Source organism: Salmo salar, chromosome ssa04, assembly GCF_905237065.1.
Source record: "Salmo salar chromosome ssa04, Ssal_v3.1, whole genome shotgun sequence".
Lineage (NCBI taxonomy): Eukaryota > Metazoa > Chordata > Actinopteri > Salmoniformes > Salmonidae > Salmo > Salmo salar.
The window spans coordinates 64980405-65002128 of NC_059445.1; the positions used below are offsets into that span (position 1 = coordinate 64980405).

The window sequence follows — 21724 nt, forward strand, 5'->3', positions numbered from 1 at the left end:
CTTCTATGTCAAGCTGCCTCACGCTACAGAAACAGGAGATAGGGCAAGAGCCTATGAACCGTTCCAGATCACACAAGGGAAGGCTACTTAGGAAGGTTTGGCTTGGAGAGGTTTTTCACCTGGTCACAGTGAAGTCCACAAGCAAAGGGAAAAGGTGAGAGGAGGAGAGCGCGTAGATGCAAGAAGGAATTATACAACGAGCAAAGTGATGATGCTGTTTGTATGTGGCTGCTATGTAAGTGAACTGTGTGTGCAGGTGATCAGGGGTGTGTTCATTCCACCGATTCTGTTGGAAAATGTTTCTTAAGTGGTGCAGTGGTCTAAGGCACTGCATCTCAGTGCTAGAGGTGTCACTACAGACACCCTGGTTCGAATCCAGGTTGTATCACAACCGGCCGTGATTGTGAGTCCCATAGGGCGGCACACAATTAGCCCAGTGTTGTCCGGGTTTGGCCGGTGTAGGCCGTCATTGTAAATAAGAATTTGTTCTTAACTGACTTGCCTAGTTAAATAAAATATACAAATAAATTACAAATTAAAAAAATAATAATGCAAGCGAATGAAACAGGGATGGATCTAACTTAATTTGTCCAATAGAAACTCTTGTTTTGTTTTGCAACTGTTGGACTAATAATTACACCCTAGATCAGCTAGATGCTGGCAAGATTGTGCAATGTGAATGTGTTACTCTCTGTCACCTTGATTACTCCAATATTTGTCTCTCTACCTGTGCAGCTACGTTATAAACTTTAATTTGTAGGCTAGGTTGTAGCAACCTCATGATGTGTATAGGGCAAATTTGTGTATTACGTAGTAGCCTAAACCTATCGATGTTACATTGAGCTGGGTGAATGGAATATGAATGACAGTAATCCAATATGCTTTAACCTCTCTTGGGTATGTGGGACGTGACCGTACCACCTGCGGGACACACTCCCAACAGCCAGTGAAATAGCAGGGCGGCAAATTCAAAACAACCAAAATCTCATAATTCAAATTTCTCAAACACACGACTATTTTACAGCATTTTAAAGATACACTTCTCCTTAATGCAACCACATTGTCAGATTTCAAAAAGGCTTTACAGCGAAAGCAAAACATTAGATTATGTTAGGACACCACCTAAACAAGAAAAGCCACACAGCCATTTTCCTAGCAAGGAGAGGCATCACAAAAAACAGAAATACAGCTAAAATTAAGCACAAACCTTTGACGATCTTCATCAGATGACACTCATAGGACATCATGTTACACAATACATGTATGTTTTGTTCGATCAAGTTCATATTTATATCCAAAAACAGCATTTTACATTGGCGCGTGATGTTCAGAAAATGTTTGCCTCCCAAAACTTCCGGTGAATGTGCACATTAATTTACAGAAATACTCATCATAAACGTTGACAAAATATATAACAATTATTTAAAGAATTATAGATACACTATTTCTTAATGCAACCGCTGTGTCAGATTTCAAAATAACTTTACGGAGAAAGCACATTGTTCAATATTCTGAGTACAGAGCTCAGCCATCAATGCAAGCTGTACAGCTACCCGCCAAGTCATGGCATCAACAAAACTTTTAATTAGTGTTATAAATCTTTCCTTACCTTTGCTGATCCTCGGCGGAATGCACTCGCAGGCCTCCCACTTCCACAAGAAATGTTCATTTGTTCGATAAAGTCCATAATTTATGTCCAAATACCTCCGTTTTGTTGGCGCGTCCAGAACACTATTCCAAAGGCACGATGCGGGAGCGCAAATCAATAGACGAAAAGCTCAAAAGTTCCATTACCGTTTGTAGAAACATGTCAAATGATGTTTACAATCAATCCTTAGGGTGTTTTTAACATAAATAATTGATAATATTCCAACCGGACAATAGCGTATTCATTACAGAAAAAAATTAAATAAATGCTAGCCATGCGTCAATGCGCATGAAGTAACTACATGACCTCAGACAGTCCACTGCTTGAACCGGCTGTTATTCCCTCAAAAATCACCATAGAATCCTCAAACAACTTTCTAAAGACTGTTGACATCTAGTGGAAGCCTTAGGAAGTACAAAATGACCCCTAAGTCACTGTAGTTTGGAAAGGGAATTCATTTTTAAAAAACTACAGCCTCAGATTTTCAACTTCCTGGTTGGATTTTTCTCAGGTTTTTGCCTGCCATGAGTTCTGTTATACTCACAGACATCATTCAAACAGTTTTAGAAACGTCAGAGTGTTTTCTATCCAAATCTACTAATAATATGCATATTCTAGTTTCTGGGCCCGGGTAGTAGGCAGTTTAATTTGGGTACGTTTTTCATCCGGCCGTGAAAATACTGCCCCCTACCCAAGAGAGGTAGGAATAAGGCCACACACATTTAAAACAATAGTCCTCCCTAATCTTAAACAGCACCGACCGTTATAATAACATTGAACTCCATCTCTTGGCCTTTACCAGTATCTAAACATTTGTCTAATATTTTGATCATTTCAAGTTATGCATCCTTCTGCTTGGAAACCCAAGCATGACATTTTAGCTCAATCGCAGGCAATGTATTCTTCTCCTTTAAAAACCTTTGCATAACATTTTGCTCCATTTCCAGTTAGGTGCTTGGTTGCTTTTAAAAATGCCCACATAACATTAGCTCAGTCTCAGACCACGGTCCCTTCCCCTTTAAAAACCTTTGCTTAACGTTCCCACATGGGCTGCTCTGACAGGCCCGGCCTGTAATATTTATGAAGGGGCTCTTAAAGCACTGTCATGCTGGGTTTCCCCGACAACCTTCCACCAACCCCCTCAACGTAGATCTGTCCAGCTTTTCTACACCCTAAAAGCTATTAGCTGAGTGTCAGTTGGTCCTATACTGTTCTTCTGCAGAGTCTGCCCTAGAGGGAAGACACTACTCTCCACAAACAAATGGAGAGTGTTTTCTTGTTCAGTAGACCGTCAGATTCTGTGTTATACTTGGTTATAGGCATGAGTAGACCAAGCTCTGCTGGAATACAGGTTATTTGTGCTCTTCGAGAGGCAGTATTCAAGTTAAGATTTAGCAGCCAGTTCAAGGATTTGCTTTGAAAGGCCTATCATTCTCTATGATAACGACCCATGATACTCTAAGATATTAGCCACTAACTAAGGTCAAGCTATCACATTTGCTGTTTAACATATGATTTGAAATTCCATCTACCACCATTTCCTTTACATCAAGATTCCACACATTCCTTCTATAAGAAAGTAATAGGTTTGAGCGAGGGTCCATCACTCAATACAATCATCTTGTATCTCCTCCATCAACTAAAAGCCATCTACCTTTGACGTGTTAATCCTATAACCCTGGAGGATTCGACCGTGGGAGGAAAGGTATTTGCCCAGTGGATACGAAGCCGCCCTCTTATCAGTTGTTATCAGACACAATTTGAACCTACATTCTCACACCTGGCTCTGTGGAGAGGTCTTGAGAGCCTCCTCCTCCATCTTGGTTTGCCGACAAGTCATCAAAAATCGGCATCGGGATGCATCTCCTTAATTATTCTGACAAACACCGGGAGAAAAATACTCCAAAAAAAACACTCTTGCCCCACGGTGCTAGTGTTTCTGCTCCTGTTGCTATTCATCCATAATTGTCCCATCAATACACTGTCATGAAAACTTGGGGGAATGACAAGGAAGCAATTTCTAAGCACTACAGCATCAAAACCTGTTGGAATTATTCTTCTCACACTCACTCACTCACTCACTCACTCACTCACTCACTCACTCACTCACTCACTCACTCACTCACTCACTCACTGACTCACTCTAAACAAAAACCCTTGGCAGTGCATACTCAAGGAGCCCTATCCCCTCTCCCCTCTAGAAAGTTAGTGCATACTCAAGGAGCCCTCTCCCATCCAGAAGGGTAGTGCATACTCAAGGAGCCCTATCCCCTCCAGAAAGTTAGTGCATACTCAAGGAGCCCTATCCCCTCTCCCCTCCAGAAAGTTAGTGCATATTCACAACATAGAAGAGTATTCCCCCTCTTCACTCTCTCTCCTGCTTTTACCTACTTACTAACAACAAGTCACACAACAGAGTACACTTTTAACCCGTTACCCCCTCTCTCTCTATTCCAGGATCCCGGCCCAGGTTGGAGGATGCCCCCCCGCGGATTGTGGAGCACCCCTCTGACCTGATCGTGTCCAAGGGCGAACCAGCCACCCTCAACTGCAAGGCCGAGGGGCGTCCCAGCCCCATGGTGGAGTGGTACAAAGATGGCGAACGAGTGGAGACAGACAGGGAAGACCCGCGCTCCCACCGTATGCTGCTGCCCAGCGGCTCCCTCTTCTTCCTGCGTATCGTCCACGGTCGACGGAGCAAGCCGGACGAGGGGGTCTATGTGTGTGTGGCACGCAACTACCTAGGCGAGGCCGTCAGTCGCAATGCATCGCTGGAGGTGGCAAGTAAGTGCCTTTGCTTTTGTCTGACATTTTGGCTCTTGGTGTCAGCCAAGATGGCAGAGATGGCTGGAGAATAGCACTGTATAGCACTGACAGAGAAGAGAGGCAATCTTCCTGGACTGGGTTCATTAATGCGAATAAGTGACAACTCAAGCGAATAAGTGCCATTGGAAAGGGAAAGTGTAGCAAGAACAGCCAATGGTTGCTGTTTCCAGGTGTTAGCCCCCGAAATCATCTCACGCACACGCACACACTATAGAAAACCCTGTGAGAATGCAAAGAAATGGAAGTTGGCGCCTAGCAACTTTTCACAATTGGACACTGCTGATATCTGTTCTGCTGTAATGAAATGTGGACGGGCCAATTTGATTTCACTATTAGATTAGCCAATGCGCTATTGCATTAGGATTTCATTATGTATTTCCGTTCTACAACAACACCTGGTAATTTGAGTATTTCAGTATTTTCAAGCTGTTTTTATTAAGTTTTTCCTGATATGAGTTGAAGGTGGTTTCTTTGTATGTATTGTTGCCTGGTTTTCACTGTAGCCCTGGGAGGCTACAGTTACCCAATTCCTCAGAATCTGTTATAGGATGATGTAAGCAGTTTATCTGACAGACTGTTGTTTGTATACAGTATTGACAGCAACATACACATATCTATTAGAGCTAAATTCTTGTGAAGGCTGTTTTTGCCACATGACTAACGATCCCTCCTCAAATTAGCCCTGAAGCACAGAAACTGTTTTTACTAAGGTAGCAGGGAAAGTCAAATGCTTTCATCCATCCTTTTGTGGAGTGTATATTGGAGCCAATATTGCTCGCCTTAAAACTTGCAAACATCTCAGGAATTTCTAAATTCTTCTGCCTTTAAACCCCCCATAACATGAAACTCACCTCCCGATGCAGTAATAAGAAACAGCTTAAGAGAAGAGAAAAAAGGGGCGATAACATTACATTTACATTTACATTTAAGTCATTTAGCAGACGCTCTTATCCAGAGCGACTTACAAATTGGTGCATTCACCTTATGATATCCAGTGGAACAACCACTTTACAATAGTGCATCTAAATCTTTTAAGGGGGGGGTAGAAGGATTACTTTATCCTATCCTAGGTATTCCTTAACCTCTATGGGCTAGGTGGGACGCTAGCGTGCCACCCGTGGTGCACTCCATCAACAGCAGGTGCATTTCAAGAGCGGCAAATTTGAATCCAAATAAATGTCAAAATTCAAATTTTTCAAAAATACAACTATTTTACACCATTTGAAAGATAAACATCTCCTTAATCTAACCACGTTTTACGATTTCAAAAAGGTTTTACGGCGAAAGCATAAATTTAGAGTATGTTAGGACAGTACATTTACAAGAGTTGTGTGTAATGTTTTGTCAAGTCAAAGACAGGGTCACCAAAACCATAAAACCAGCTAAAATGATGCACTAACCTTTTACAATCTCCATCAGATGACACTCCTAGGACATTATGTTAGACAATGCATGCATTTTTAGTTCTATCAAGTTCATATTTATATCCAAAAACAGCGTTTTACTATGGCATTGATGTTGAGGAAATCGTTTCCCTCCAATAACCGGCAGTCAAGTCAGCGTCACAAATTAAATAATTAAAATTAGAAAACATTGGTAAAATATTATATTGTCATTTAAAGAATTATAGATTTACATCTCTTGAACGCAATCAACTTGCCAGATTTAAAAATAACCTTACTGGGAAATCACACTTTGCAATAATCTGAGCACTGCGCCCAGAAAAATACGCGTTGCGATACAGACTAGACGTCATGTTGGGGAGATCTAAAATCGAAAATACTATGTAAATAATCCATTACCTTTGATTCTCTTCATCAGATGTCACTTCCAGGTATCATAGGTCCATAACGAATGTAGTTTTGTTCAAAAAAGCTCATCATTTATGTCCAAAAATCTCCGTCTTGTTAGCACATGATCTAAGCCAGCCGGACTTCTCGTCATGAACGAGGGGAAAAAATATATTTCCGTTCGTTCAAACATGTCAAACGTTGTATAGCATAAATCATTAGGGCCTTTTTTAACCAGAACATGAATAATATTCAAGGTGGACGAATGCATACTCTTTTATAACGTATTGGAACGAGGGTACCCAACATGAACTCGCGCGCCAGGTGTCTAATGGGACATCATCGTTCCATGGCTCTTGTTCGGTCAGATCTCCCTCCAGAAGACTCAAAACACTTTGTAAAGGCTGGTGACATCTAGTGGAAGCAATAGGAAGTGCCAAAATATTCCTCAGCCCCTGTGTTTTTCAATGGGATAGGTTTAAAGTCAATACAACACATCAGGTATCCACTTCCTGTCAGAAAATGTCTCAGGGTTTTGCCTGCCAAATGAGTTCTGTTATACTCACAGACACCATTCAAACAGTTTTAGAAACTTTAGAGTGTTTTCTATCCATATATAATAAGTATATGCATATTCTAGTTACTGGGTAGGATTAGTAACTAGATTAAATCGGGTACATTTTTTTTATCCAGACGTGCAAATGCTGCCCCCTAGCCCTAACAGGTTAAAGAGGTGGGGTTTCAGGTGTCTCCGGAAGGTGGTGATTGACTCCGCTGTCCTGGCGTCGTGAGGGAGCTTGTTCCACCATTGGGGTACCAGAGCAGCGAACAGTTTTGACTGGGCTGAGCGGGAACTGTGCTTCCTCAGAGGTAGGGGGGCCAGCAGGCCAGAGGTGGATGAACGCAGTGCCCTTGTTTGGGTGTAGGGCCTGATCAGAGCCTGAAGGTATGGAGGTGCCGTTCCCTTCACAGCTCCGTAGGCAATCACCATGGTCTTGTAGCGGATGCGAGCTTCAACTGGAAGCCAGTGGAGAGAGCGGAGGAGCGGGGTGACGTGAGAGAACTTGGGAAGGTTGAACACCAGACGGGCTGCGGCGTTCTGGATGAGTTGTAGGGGTTTAATGGCACAGGCAGGGAGCCCAGCCAACAGCGAGTTGCAGTAATCCAGACGGGAGATGACAAGTGCCTGGATTAGGACCTGCGCCGCTTCCTGTGTGAGGCAGGGTCGTACTCTGCGAATGTTGTAGAGCATGAACCTACAGGATCGGGTCACCGCCTTGATGTTAGTGGAGAACGACAGGGTGTTGTCCAGGATCACGCCAAGGTTCTTAGCACTCTGGGAGGAGGACACAAGGGAGTTGTCAACCGTGATGGCGAGATCATGGAACGGGCAGTCCTTCCCCGGGAGGAAGAGCAGCTCCGTCTTGCCGAGGTTCAGCTTGAGCTGGTGATCCGTCATCCACACTGATATGTCTGACAGACATGCAGAGATGCGATTCGCCGCCTGGTTATCAGAAGGGGGGAAAGGAGAAGATTAATTGTGTGTCGTCTGCATAGCAATGATAGGAGAGACCATGTGAGGATATGACAGAGCCAAGTGACTTGGTGTATAGCGAGAATAGGAGAGGGCCTAGAACAGAGCCCTGGGGGACACCAGTGGTGAGAGCGCATGGTGCGGAGACAGATTCTCGCCACGCCACCTGGTAGGAGCGACCTGTCAGGTAGGACGCAATCCAAGCGTGGGCCGTGCCGGAGATGCCCAACTCGGAGAGGGTGGAGAGGAGGATCTGATGGTTCACAGTATCAAAGGCAGCAGATAGGTCTAGAAGGATGAGAGCAGAGGAGAGAGAGTTAGCTTTAGCAGTGCGGAGAGCCTCCGTGACACAGAGAAGAGCAGTCTCAGTTGAATGCCCAGTCTTGAAACCTGACTGATTAGGATCAAGAAGGTCATTCAGAGAGATAGCAAGAGAGCTGGCCAAGGACGGCACGTTCAAGAGTTTTGGAGAGAAAAGAAAGAAGGGATACTGGTCTGTAGTTGTTGACATCGGAGGGATCGAGTGTAGGTTTTTTTCAGAAGGGGGTGCAACTCTCGCTCTCTTGAAGACGGAAGGGACGTAGCCAGCTGTCAAGGATGAGTTGATGAGCGAGGTGAGGAAGGGGAGAAGGTCTCCGGAAATGGTCTGGAGAAGAGAGGAGGGGATAGGGTCAAGTGGGCAGGTTGTTGGGCGGCCGGCCGTCACAAGACGCGAGATTTCATCTGGAGAGAGAGGGGAGAAAGAGGTCAAAGCACAGGGTAGGGCAGTGTGAGCAGGACCAGCGGTGTCGTTTGACTTAGCAAACGAGGATCGGATATCGTCAACCTTCTTTTCAAAATGGTTGACGAAGTCATCCGCAGAGAGGGAGGAGGGGGGGAGGGGGAGGAGGATTCAGGAGGGAGGAGAAGGTAGCAAAGAGCTTCCTAGGGTTAGAGGCAGATGCTTGGAATTTAGAGTGGTAGAAAGTGGCTTTAGCAGCAGAGATAGAAGAGGAGAATGTAGAGAGGAGGGAGTGAAAGGATGCCAGGTCCGCAGGGGAGGCGAGTTTTCCTCCATTTCCGCTCGGCTGCCCGGAGCCCTGTTCTGTGAGCTCGTAGTGAGTCGTCGAGCCACGGAGCAGGAGGGGAGGACCGAGCCGGCCTGGAGGATAGGGGACAGAGAAAATCAAAGGATGCAGAAAGGGAGGAGAGGAGGGTTGAGGAGGCAGAATCAGGAGATAGGTTGGAGAAGGTTTGAGCAGAGGGAAGAGATGATAGGATGGAAGAGGAGAGAGTAGCGGGAGAGAGAGAGCGAAGGTTGGGACGGCGCAATACCATCCGAGTAGGGGCAGAGTGAGAAGTGTTGGATGAGAGCAAGAAGGAAAAGGATACAAGGTAGTGGTCGGAGATTTGGAGGGGAGTTGCAATGAGATTAGTGGAAGAACAGCATCTAGTAAAGATGAGGTCAAGCGTATTGCCTGCCTTGTGAGTAGGGGGGGAAGGTGAGAGGGTGAGGTCAAAAGAGGAGAGGAGTGGAAAGAAGGAGGCAGAGAGGAATGAGTCAAAGGTAGACGTGGGGAGGTTAAAGTCACCCAGAACTGTGAGAGGTGAGCCATCCTCAGGAAAGGAACTTATCAAGGCGTCAAGCTCATTGATGAACTCTCCAAGGGAACCTGGAGGGCGATAAATGATAAGGATGTTAAGCTTGAAAGGGCTGGTAACTGTAACAGCATGGAATTCAAATGAGGAGATAGACAGATGGGTCAGGGGAGAAAGAGAGAATGTCCACTTGGGAGAGATGAGGATTCCAGTGCCACCACCCCGCTGGCTCGATGCTCTAGGGGTATGCGAGAACACGTGGGCAGACGAAGAGAGAGCAGTAGGAGTAGCAGTGTTATCTGTGGTAATCCATGTTTCCGTCAGCGCCAGGAAGTCTAGGGACTGGAGGGTAGCATAGGCTGAGATGAACTCAGCCTTGTTGGCTGCAGACCGGCAGTTCCAGAGGCTGCCGGAGACCTGGAACTCCACGTGGGTCGTGCGCGCTGGGACCACCAGGTTAGAGTGGCAGCGGCCACGCGGTGTGAAGCGTTTGTATGGCCTGTGCAGAGAGGAGAGAACAGGGATAGACAGACACATAGTTGACAAGCTGCAGAAGTGTTGTTTCTTGTATTATTGTCTCTTGTGTCTTTAGAGAACTGTTTCACTTTGATATCCTTTTTCTTCTGTCCTGATTTTCTCTTTCTTTTCTTCTGTTAACTAGATATTCTTTGTTGTTCTTCGTTAGTTAGCTAGCTTCTTCCAAAAGAGTCCCTAGCAACATAATAAGAGATAACATCTCCCCTTCACTCCACAAGTCAGTGAAACTCTATACCCTCTATATCCTGTTTCGGAGCCTTCCGAGGTGTCGTAACACCTCGGGTCCTGCGTCCTGTTTTGGAAGGCTCCAGCCCTATAACCTAATCTTCAAGCCTAATTTCCTCCTGAATGCTTCCACGGAAACACTAACATAAATTAGTCCCATGCTTGTTCTTTGGCGGGGTCGTTAAGGCGTACGTCAGTCACCTGAACGGAGAGCATAACTCCAAGGATTATCTTTTTACTTTGTCTTGCTCTCATATCCCGATGCCTCAAATAGCCACATGTTTTATGGGATTGGCTGTGAGCAAGCAGATTGGAGTTGTGTTCTTGGCCGTTCAGAAGGGTGTACTTTCAGCAGTAAAGCTCTCTCCACTGGCTTCCAGTTGAAGCTCGCATCCGCTACAAGACCATGGTGCTTGCCTACGGAGCTGTGAAGGGAACGGCACCTCCGTACCTTCAGGCTCTGATCAGGCCCTACACCCAAACAAGGGCACTGCGTTCATCCACCTCTGGCCTGCTCGCCTCCCTACCTCTGAGGAAGCACAGTTCCCGCTCAGCCCAGTCAAAACTGTTCGCTGCTCTGGCACCCCAATGGTGGAACAAGCTCCCTCACGACGCCAGGACAGCGGAGTCAATCACCACCTTCCGGAGACACCTGAAACCCCACCTCTTCAAGGAATACCTGGGATAGCATAAAGTTATCCTTCTAACCCCCCCCCTTAAAAGATTTAGATGCACTATTGTAAGTGGTTGTTCCACTGGATATTATAAGATGAATGCACCAATTTGTAAGTCGCTCTGGATAAGAGCGTCTGCTAAATGACTTAAATGTAATGTAAATGTAATCGTCTGTGCTAGGGGAAGTGGAGTAGGCTGCAGAACCCAGGATACTTTGGGAGCTGAGGAATAAGGCAATGTGTAGTGGAAATGTTTTTGTTGGAATCATGATTTGTCTGACTAGTATTTTCAGCCTTTATATGCCATGGTGGTATTTTTGAGGCGGGCTGCTTATGTTAGCTCTAAGTCTGGTCCTGGTTTTACAGAAGACATACCTTTCTTTTACCAGGGTAAGTTGATTGAGAAGGCATTCTCATTTACACTGTATGGTCTAAGGAAGAGTTGCAATGGAAAGTGGTTGAATGAGCCAATGATGGCTCTCAACTTCTCTTGTCTCTATTTGATGCGTGTCTGGTTTCACCAAGTCAGTGCTATACAGGTTTCTCTCTTGCTTCACTGGGTCACTCCTAATCCTATGGCCCTGAGGTACTGGCATCCTGACCTAGTCTCTGGAGCCCTGTGTCTCTGCTGGTCTCTGAAGCTGGTATCTCTGAGACCAATTCACCCTGCAGCTGGCTTTCGACCGAGATACACACACGCACATACACACCGAATGCCTGCTACGACCCTCAGGGAGAGGACACCCCCCCCTCCCCCCTCCCTCACCAACACACACATCCCTTACTACAACACACACCCCCACACACTGCCCATTGTGGATCAGTGGCGCTGCTCATACCTCCCATTTCCTCTCCCCAGAAGATAAGGATCCTATGTTTCCTCTTTCTCTCAGTCTGCAACCCCATGGTTATATGAGTGTGTGTGTGTGTGTGTGTGTGCGCACACATCTGACTTTCTGACCATTGGCCCCAGGGCTGGCTTATGGCTGGGGTCGCCAAGAGAGGAACTGCTCATCTCCATCAGTGGGCGCGTGCCAATGGTGCCTGCATGATGATGGTGATGCCTGAAATACGACCCTGGATGCCAGGACCCTCTGTGCCACTGTGCCCATGCCAGGGGCACAGCATGGCATCGGTGTGGCGCAGGTATGGGGCGGGCATGGCAGTAGCCTTTCAATGGCTCTTTGCTAGTTAGTGAGCTGGGGGTAGGAGCCAGATTGCTCGGTGGGACGGCTCACTCACAGGTTCAGGGGGTTTAACCTCTAGTTGCTCCATCTGCTACCAGCGGAGAGGCACTGAGCAGCATAGATGAGCGGTGGTCTACAGACCAGACAGGCACTGTCCATACTGTGAGTGTGTGTGTATATGTGTCATTGTGTATATATAGTACATTAGTGTGTCTGTGTTGAATGTGTTAACCTGTGTGTGTGTTTCGTGGATGGCATCCACATCAAAGACCATAATACATTTTACGGCTAAAAATGCAACGTAATAGCCATCGCTGTACAATAGACCCAACTGAAGAGAAGCTGTTTGAAATTCAGACTGCCTGTCCCCAGGTCGCCAGTCCATTGTTTGGTGTTTTATATTGCTCTGAAGGTTTTATGACCCTGTCTCTGTCTCTGTCTCTACCGCTGCTTTTATGGTTCATGAATATGTTTGAGGAGTCGAGGCATGGAGGTGTACCAGAGGGGGACAGGGAGCAGGATCAGTCCCTGAGATACATTTGAAATAGGATTGCCTGTGGTAACTTGGGAGAGGGAGGTCCAAAAAAGAGCCTGAAGGTCATGTGGAGGTCAGCTGTGGTTTCCAGGGGAACAGGTGGGGGCAGGATGGCAGCTGCTGGGGGAATTCTGGGAATTCACAGGTGAGGGGAGGATCTGACGACACTATCACCCTCCCACCTCTATCTGGTGTGTGTGTGTGGTTCAGTGTGTGTGTGTGTGTCTCTGTTTTTTATGTTTGTGTGTGTGTCTGTGTTTGTATGTGTGTGGCAGGAGCAGGGCCAACTTTATCACCTGTCCTAATCCAGGACGGCAGTGTCTGAGAAGCAGCTGAAGCACACACGCACACAAACACACACCCCCACCCTTCCTCCAGAAAAATAGATTTGGAGGTTTGAGGGGATTAGGAACTGGGAGGAAGGGGGGGACTTGGCAGATAAGGGTGTCTGAGTTGCCTCCCTCCATTTTGAAATGGCCAAGCTGCTACAGGGCACACTCTCCTCAGGCAGCTCCAGGCTGGTTTCCCTCTTTGTTATTAACCCTGGTCAGGGCCAATATGGGCCACGTTTCTCCATAACTGCTTCACACTCTTGACTGAGCTTTTTCCAACCTCATGTCTAGCTAGGAGTAGAAATCCTGAAATATAGGCCTGGGCCCATAGTCGCCAGCAGATATTAGGGACATCAGTGGTTCCAAGGCAATTTGCCACTGTCTTTGAGTCGGACTGTCTCTGAGTTGATCTCTCTGAGTTGGTCAGTCTCTGAATTACTCTCTTTGAGTTGGTCAGTCTCTGAGTTGGTCAGTCTCTGAGTTGACCTCTCTTTGAGTTGGTCAGTCTTTGAGTTGGTCAGTCTTTGAGTTGATCTTTCAGAGTTGATATCCCTGAGTTGGTCTGTCTCAGAGTTGGACTCTGTCTGAGCCCTCCTGTGTGTCCAGGCTTCACTAATGACATCAGTGGGCTTGCCGCCAGGCTTGTGTAGGCTGAGGACGGGGCAGAGGACAGGACCAAGGGGGCTAAACACAAAAGGAGGGGTCAGATGGCCCGAGGTGAGGCTGGGACCCTGGCTGGCCCTTCTTGTCCCCCTTCCCTCTGGTGGTCATCGAGCTGGCCCCACCGGCCAAATCTGACCTTCTCATAAGATCATGAATGAATTAGACCAGATAGGGGCTAACGAGACCAAGACCTGTACTGGTGGCCTGGGGCCAGTGGTGTGTGTGTTGTGTAGAGAGAGGGAGGATGGGGGGTCAAGAGGAGATCACAACAGGTGGTGTGAGGAAGAGCTTTATAAAAGTACCCCCTAACCCCCACCACACACACACACACACACACACACTCCATCCACCCCTGCCCCATGCTAATGAGCAGTGGGACATCTGCAGGGCCATTGTGTGCCCTGTGTTATGGCAGAACCACGCAGACCGCCGTAGAGAACAATAAAGGCCCGCTCCGACCGTTGTGACTAATCACACTACATTATGTCTCATGGCTACAGATCACTAGCTCCGCCGGCTATACCGCCACACTGTCAAATCCACCAGACCCTCCCACTGACCTCCACCGTCTGTCAGATTCTGTTAGTTCCCAAACTGTTATGCAATCGGAGAACTGCTAATTGGAGTCCTGTAACCTTGTGTGATCACAGAATTCCTCAAATTTGTTTGGATATATTTCAAAAGCATGTTGTATAAGATGCGGTTCAAAAATAGACTCCTGTGGGGTCAGGCTCGGTGAATATATTGCTGTTTTTAGGTGCTATCAACGGCTGCTTTATTATTCCATTCATTTTGTTGCATCGTCCTCTCGTCTGGCAGCCTTCTGCCTGCCAGACGAGAGGCTGATTCAAAGTCAAGTTTTCGCTTAATTGACTCTGGGAACATTTTATTTACAGACACATTAAACTCTGGGCGTTCAACAATACCATACATTGTTGTATTAAAAGCACATTTCAAGGGGATTTATTTGTTTTTAACCCTCCACAAATGGTAAATGACCAAGCAAATGACCGTTTAAACTCTCTAAGCTGAAGTTCACCTTAAGATGACCACCGCTTCAGAGTTGGAAAGGTCAGAGAAGAGCTTAAGTCATTCGACTGGATCTAAATGGATTTCATCTCACATCCATTTGCTTTGGAGTTTGTTGACGTGGGGAAAATGGGTGCATTTGAACTCCACACCCTCTTTTCTCTGCCACACTTGAGGGAGTTGTTTGGGAGTCTTCATGAGCAGGGCTCGTTAATGGGCACTGGGTAAACGACACTCAGCACATTTGACAGAGCACTGGGCACCGCGGTTTGCAGAAAGTCAGTAAAAAGCGCACCTTTGCCATCTGTTCCTGGACCAATTGTTCATCGGGAGCTCCCACACTGCCCCTACGTCATGAATGGACACATACAGTTGGACACAGTTGGACACTTGTCCGCTGACTCACACAGTCTTGACCGTCTCCGAGATGAGACAGAAGTGTCAGCAACCGACAACAACCACACAATGCACAAAATCAGGAAAGCTGACATTGCCAAACTGACTGACCGCCGTGTGGGCAGTGAGGACACATGCAATCGTACCCTGTCAAACTCACCGTCCCCAGCCAGAATGAGACAGAAGTGACAGAGGCGTGTATGTGTGTGTGTTCTCTGTGGAGATTGCTGACACCTAGCATAACACACACAAACCGCCTCCTATTCAATCTGCCTTCTATCCTATCTCTATCCAATATACAAAGGTGATAACATGACATGTACCTCGATTACAGCAATAGCACAAAAGCGAGAAGGAACCAACAGTGTAATAGTTGGCGCATGCCACTAGATGCTAGAACAATGTGGTGTCTGGCATTGTCTCCGGCCTTGCCGTGTTTGCGTAAGCATCTATTCTAAATCTCCCAACCACTAAATCTCCCGACTTTTGTCCTCTTGTCCAGGACAAGTAAAAAATGGTCAGACAAGAAGAATATAGATTTAAGCTGTCCGAATGGACAATGGTGACAAAATCTGACTAATCACAATATCAAACATTCAAGGCCTATTCCATTCAGAATTGGATGTTGGTGTTTCCTCCGACACATTGTTGCGGCTGGCTTTCGGGTTAAGCGAGCAGTGTGTCAAGAAACAGCATAGCTTGGCAGGTCATGTTTCAGAGGAAGCAAGACTCTCCCAAGTCCGTTGGGGAGTTGCAGCGATGAGACAAGATCGTAACTACCAATTGGATGTCACAAAATTGGGGAGAAAAAGTGTTACATTTAAAAAAAAGATTTTCCATGTACATCAATTAAAAAAAAAAAGACATGTCAAAGTGTAGGTGATATGCATATTGGCTACAGCCTCATGTCCAAACCAATCCTGACATGAGGGAGGCGCCAGAAAATGTAGCCAAACTTAAATGAGACTTCTAATTTCATAAATATAGGCAAAACGCCAGTCATGTTTGACAATTGAAGGATAATTAACGTCTAAAGACTTGATTCTGTTGACATAGCCTACTTGAAGCAAAGTTCACTCAGATCAATTGGCACAAGACCGGAGAGTGAAGGACGGTGCCTGTTGCGCACCGCACATCACCCACTTTGAATCTGAGCAGAGGCGGTCAGTATTTTGAAACTATTTAACCATAAACGTAATTGTTTAAAACCTGGACATTTTATGTAATTTTATAAAGCATGTCTTACCTTGTTTCAAAGTAGCCTAGCCAATATATGACCATATAAACACTTAATAGGCCATTGAAACCAGCATTCTTCTCATGTTCTATTGGTTTTCAAATGAACATTATTTTAATGTCCAAGACTTAATCATAGTGATTTGAGCTTTTGGACAAGTAAAAAATCTGTCCTACATGTCCAAAGGGCAAGTGGCAAAAAAAGTTATGTCAAAACCTGGAAATGAGCACAGATAAACAGACTGAAAACGGGCCTGGTTTTTATCACCGATGTGTGCACCCAATACAACTCTCGGTCTCGCTCACTGCCCAGTCCCAGTCCAGATTCTGCATTTCAGTCATGTCTCTCTGCTGTTTTGTGTGCATGAGTCATTTCGACGATGTTAAGAACTCGTTTTTTTTTAAACCCCGCGTTGGCTCCTGAGGGAAGGTGGATATAGAGGCGTATGGGATTTGGCAAGCTGTCCCACATTGTAAGGTGGGCACCAAGAAAGCTTCCGAGCCCACACACATTCTGTGAGTAAATATGCGCGACGCAGTCGGTCTTTTTGCACACTTTCCAACTCGAGATAACCAATTTAATTGAATTGAGTTTACAGTACAGGTGCAAAATAGAATATTTCTCTTCAGGATACTAGATCTACCATTTCGGTTTTGGGCAATGCTACTGCAAAATTCAATCTTTGTTCAATGAAGCTTTTTATGTTTTGTTATTGTCCATTTTATGGTATACAGTTTTTAGAGAAAAGGCTGAGACGTTTTTATGTTTGACCACTCATCAACTCCTTGTTTGTGTGGAACGACAGTGCCTCCGGGCTGCATTCTCAAACTAAACATCACACCAGCTGAACCCTAGCCCCTCTATACTTATTTTACACCATATCTATCCCCAGGCTGTGATCGTTGGTTGGATGGTTGGTCGTTTTTTTAGAAAGCCATAAAAAACTCTTCAAGAGATCAGTTGGGAATCTAACTATTAAGCACCTTTTCAAACCTAATTTTCAATTATTCATCAGACTTTGCTTAGTATTCAGAGATCTTCATTATCGTACTGAGATACAGTACCCTAAAGAGAGGGGGTGGGGGTGGTGGAACCAGAACAACCCATTTTAATCTTCCATTCTCATCTCATTGTGATAGTGTGGGGACAGAACAGTTTCTCCAGATGGCTGGCGTACAGTAGACAGAATAGAGAGGGTCAGTGGAGGGAATTTGGGAGAATGGGGGCAATTGCCCCTCTGGACAATGGGGTTCCTTGTGGCCCTATGCTCCCCTTCCATAGGACAAGCAGACCATTACTAGATTAAAGTAATCCTCTTCCAGGGCAAACAATGTTTCTATTAGCTGGCCACACGCATGGGATTAGACCACATCAGTAATGGATTTATTGTTGGCGGAATCTGCATACAAAATGACTATGCTTGGGGGCTAAAAGGGACAGGACTCCCCCCCGTCAGCCCTGCCATCAATACTGCCCAGTCCCCTCATTCTTCTCATCCCTCCTCCCTCTCACCATGCTTCCTCTCTTTGTTTTCACCATTCAGTTGTTTTGGGTCGGACCTTTATTCCAGTGGCGAAGGGGTGTATACACCGCTCGCCCGCAAACACCAAGTAGTATTTTAATATGGCCCCTCTTGACTTGAAGTACTGTATGGCTGTGTTTCAATCAAACTGACCCACTAGGTCTGAGACATGGGAATGACTGTTGGGGGGGCGGAGCTGCACGCAAGAGAGGGTGGAGGCCAAGCCAACCCCTGTATAAACGACCCTCCCCTCCCTCCCTCCAACTCACTGTTATGAAGGAGTTTACTGGCCTTCCATGAATTTTATTCATTTTCCACTCTTTGCTGGCCTTTATATAACATAGTCACCCATAGGGAGCTGTTATGAAACAAAGTGTTTTCATTGTTATTCATTGCGGAAAGAAAATATATTCTATAAGTTAAGATAATTTTCTTGGACCTATTAGTTATTTAGGTAACATCTAGCCCTCCATTGGTGCTGTTTTCACATTCTCAGACAGAGACATAGCATGCATCCCAAATGGCACCCTTTTTCCTTTATAGTGCACTACTTTCTACCAGGGCCCATTTGGAACATGGCTTCAAACTGGCTTCAGTCAGAATGCTCCAGTGTGACGGCAGACAGGTTAAAGAGGGCTTCTTGGCTGGCAGCAGATATGTTTCCCTATCGTACTCTCCTTGAATTATGGTGCTCAGCTAAGCCTAGCTGCCTGGGGGACTGTAGCCCAAATACATACATATGCACACAGGCACCCACACATGCACACACACACACACAGACCCCCCCCCTCCCAAAGACACATACAGGAAAGGTGTGTGGGGGAGGATTAACCTCTTGCCCCTGGTCAGATGAGCACAGCCAGAGTAGGACCACCGTTATAGGAGATGGGAATGGGCCATGAAGCGAGACTAGGTGAACACTTCCCATGGTATGGGGGATTGAAAGGATTTACACCCCAATGAGGTGTGTGTGTGTGTCCACAAGCTGCTTCCAAAGGCTGAAAGTGACCAGTGCTGCTTTTGTGGAAAGAGGGCTAGGGAGAAGGGGAGAGAGGAAAAGAAAGCTTGAAAAGGCAGAGGGGAGTGTGATAGTGTGATGGAGAGAAGTTGTGGGTCGGACTGGTGTCAGAACATTCCAGAACACCCCTCTTGACTTGAAATATGTCTGTGTTTCTGTGTTTCAATCAAACTGGCCCAGTAGGACTGAGACATGGGGCAGACTGTTGGGGGGCGGAGGTGCATGCAGGAGAGGGTGAAGACCAATTCAACTACCATATAAACTACCCTCCCTCCCTCCAACTCACTGTTACGAAGGAGTTTGGCCTTCCCCACACACATATACTGTAGGCTACACATATACACACACACATATACATGTACAAATATGAACACACACAGGCAAGGTTTCGCTCGCTCTCATATGAGGCCCTGCAGGTCACAGTCACTCTCCACATTGAGTAGTGCGGTCGCCACACACTCATTTATTACTCCAATTTGTACCCTGGCACTTCTGTCTGTGAAAGGCTGCTGAGGAGGGCCAGGCACGGCCATTTATGACCACTTTAAAAGGCCTGAAATGTTGCACCTTAACAGCTCACCTCGTCTATCTGTCCCTCCCCGTCTATCCCGGCCTCTGCCGACTATTTTCATGGCAGTCTGAGACACCGATTTTTATGTCATATAAGGTTGAATTACGAACGTTACAGTATTTCTACATTGCGTTGTTATGAGTCGTGCTACGAGTGAGTTTTTATGAGGTGCTCCGACCAAAGCCGATGAGTTTTGAGAAGCTTTAAAGAAGTGTATGTTTTCTGTCATGCATCCCTGGGTAGAGTTGGAAAATGGAAGTGAAACCTTGTTTGTAAACAATATTACCTCATATAGTTGCCCAAACTGACACACTACTTTATCAGACATGCAAACATTGTTTGTTTTATTGTTTCATAAAAAAATACATTTCATGCAAAGCAACAAAGACAAAAGGAAGAATGCTTAAAAAGCAGTATTATAATGCATGGTGGTGTATCAGAACTCCCATCAATCTGGAGAGTCCTATGCGTTTTGTCTGTCATAAAGGAAATCATTTTTCATCCCGTCACCACCACGGTGAGGCCAGCTGCCTTTCAACCATCAGTCGCCCAAAAAGGCCAGAGTGGTTGGCCCAGGGATGGGGGTCTGTGAGGGGAAGGGGAGGAACCCCCAGCTGTTGTGTGTTAACAGGACTCAGGTGACGGGCCTAACCAGGGGAGACAGCTTCTAAATGAGTGGCGCGACAAGGACAAACACGCATCATAAACAAAAGAGGGGGAGAAAATGAGGAAAAATGAGGGAAGGGGAGAAAGGAGAGGAGAAAACACACCATCAGGGTCCTATGGCTGGAGGGGTGGGACCCTCCTGGACTGGACCCTCCTCCCCCCAACCTCCCCTGCTCCCCCCTTCTCATTTCCCTATCGTCCCCCAGGCAATATCTGTCTGGGTCCGTCAGTGGTTGCCTCACCATACCAGTCCCAGCCTTCCCTACCGCCAACAACCAGTCTCATTATCCAGAGTGGGCCTTTCTTTGATCCCTATCGGGAGTTTGGAGATGATGAAACGTCAAGGAGAGAGTGTGGAGGGAGGGGTGGGTGTCTGTGTGAGGGGGCTCTGGGTGGGACAGATGTCCTGGCCGCAGGTGTCTCTAAGCACCAAACAACTCCCTCCTCTCTTCGTACACACACTCTCACACACAAACCTCCCCTCAAACCACCCGTCCAGCTCATGCCACCAACCCCCCTAACAACAAACACAACACACACACCCTCCATGACAGCTGTGGTTCTAGCAGTAGGACAAACAGGGCTGTCTGTCTGAGTCCCAACACTAATACCCTCTACATTATGAGTATGAGGGGTAACTAGAGATCATCTGCCCCTCAGGTACACATTCACACACACGTGTGTTCGTGTTTTAAGCGAGAATTTACAGGCCAAACCACAACTGTCTTTAATCCTAATGAAAGTATGGGGCCCCCATGGAGAGGCCCCAAAGGCATACATCCTCCATCCCCCTACCTCCCCTCCCACCCGCCAAACAATCACTTTTAGTGATCATCAATTTGGGGACCCACCACGACACTCAATCCCCCACCCCATATACATCTGCCTATACATCTGGTGTCCAAGCCAAAATAAATATAGTCATGACCAAAGGTTTTGAGAATGACACAAATATTAATTTTCACAAATTCTGCTGCCTCAGTTTGTATGATGGTAATTTGCATATACTCCAGAATGTTATGAAGAGTAATCAGATGAATTGCAATGAATTGCAAAGTCCCTCTTTGCCATGCAAATGAACTGAATCCCCAAAAAACATTTCCACTGCATTTCAGCCCTGCCACAAAAGGACCAGCTGACATCATGTCAGTGATTCTCTCGTTAACACAGGTGTGCGTGTTGACGAGGACAAGGCTGGAGATCACTCTGTCATGCTGATTGAGTTCGAATAACAGACTGGAAGCTTCAAAAGGAGGGTGGTGCTTGGAATCATTGTTCTTCCTCTGTCAACCATGTTTACCTGCAAGGAAACACGTGCCGACATCATTGCTTTGCACAAAAAGGGCTTCACAGGCAAGGATATTGCTGCCAGTAAGATTGCATCTAAATCAACCATTTATCGGAGCATCAAGATCTTCAAGGAGAGCGGTTCAATTGTGGTGAAGAAGGCTTCAGGGCGCCCAAGAAAGTCCAGCAAGCGCCAGGACTGTCTCCTAAAGTTGATTCAGCTGCGGGATCGGGGCACCACCCGTACAGAGCTTGCTCAGGAATGGCAGCAGGCAGGTGTGAGTGCATCTGCACGCATAGTGAGGTGAAGACTTTTGGAGGGCAGCAAAGAAGCCACTTCTCTCCAGGAAAAACATCAGGGACAGACTTATATTCTGCAAAAGGTACAGGGATTGGACTGCTGAGAACTGGGGTAAAGTTATTTTCTCTGATGAATCCCCTTTCCGATTGTTTGGGGCATCCGGAAAAA

General features: G+C 46.3%; 1 protein-coding gene across 4 annotated transcripts in view; it reads left to right on the plus strand.

The window, feature by feature from the left end:
- Positions 1–21724, plus strand: part of LOC106603666 (roundabout homolog 3) — a 276581-nt gene that overhangs the window by 135803 nt on the left and 119054 nt on the right. For all 4 annotated transcript variants that reach the window (XM_014197616.2, XM_014197615.2, XM_014197617.2 and 1 more), the window contains exon 2: positions 4106–4432. In XM_014197616.2, the coding sequence (XP_014053091.2) occupies positions 4106–4432 (327 nt within the window). The remainder of the gene's footprint in view (positions 1–4105; positions 4433–21724) is intronic.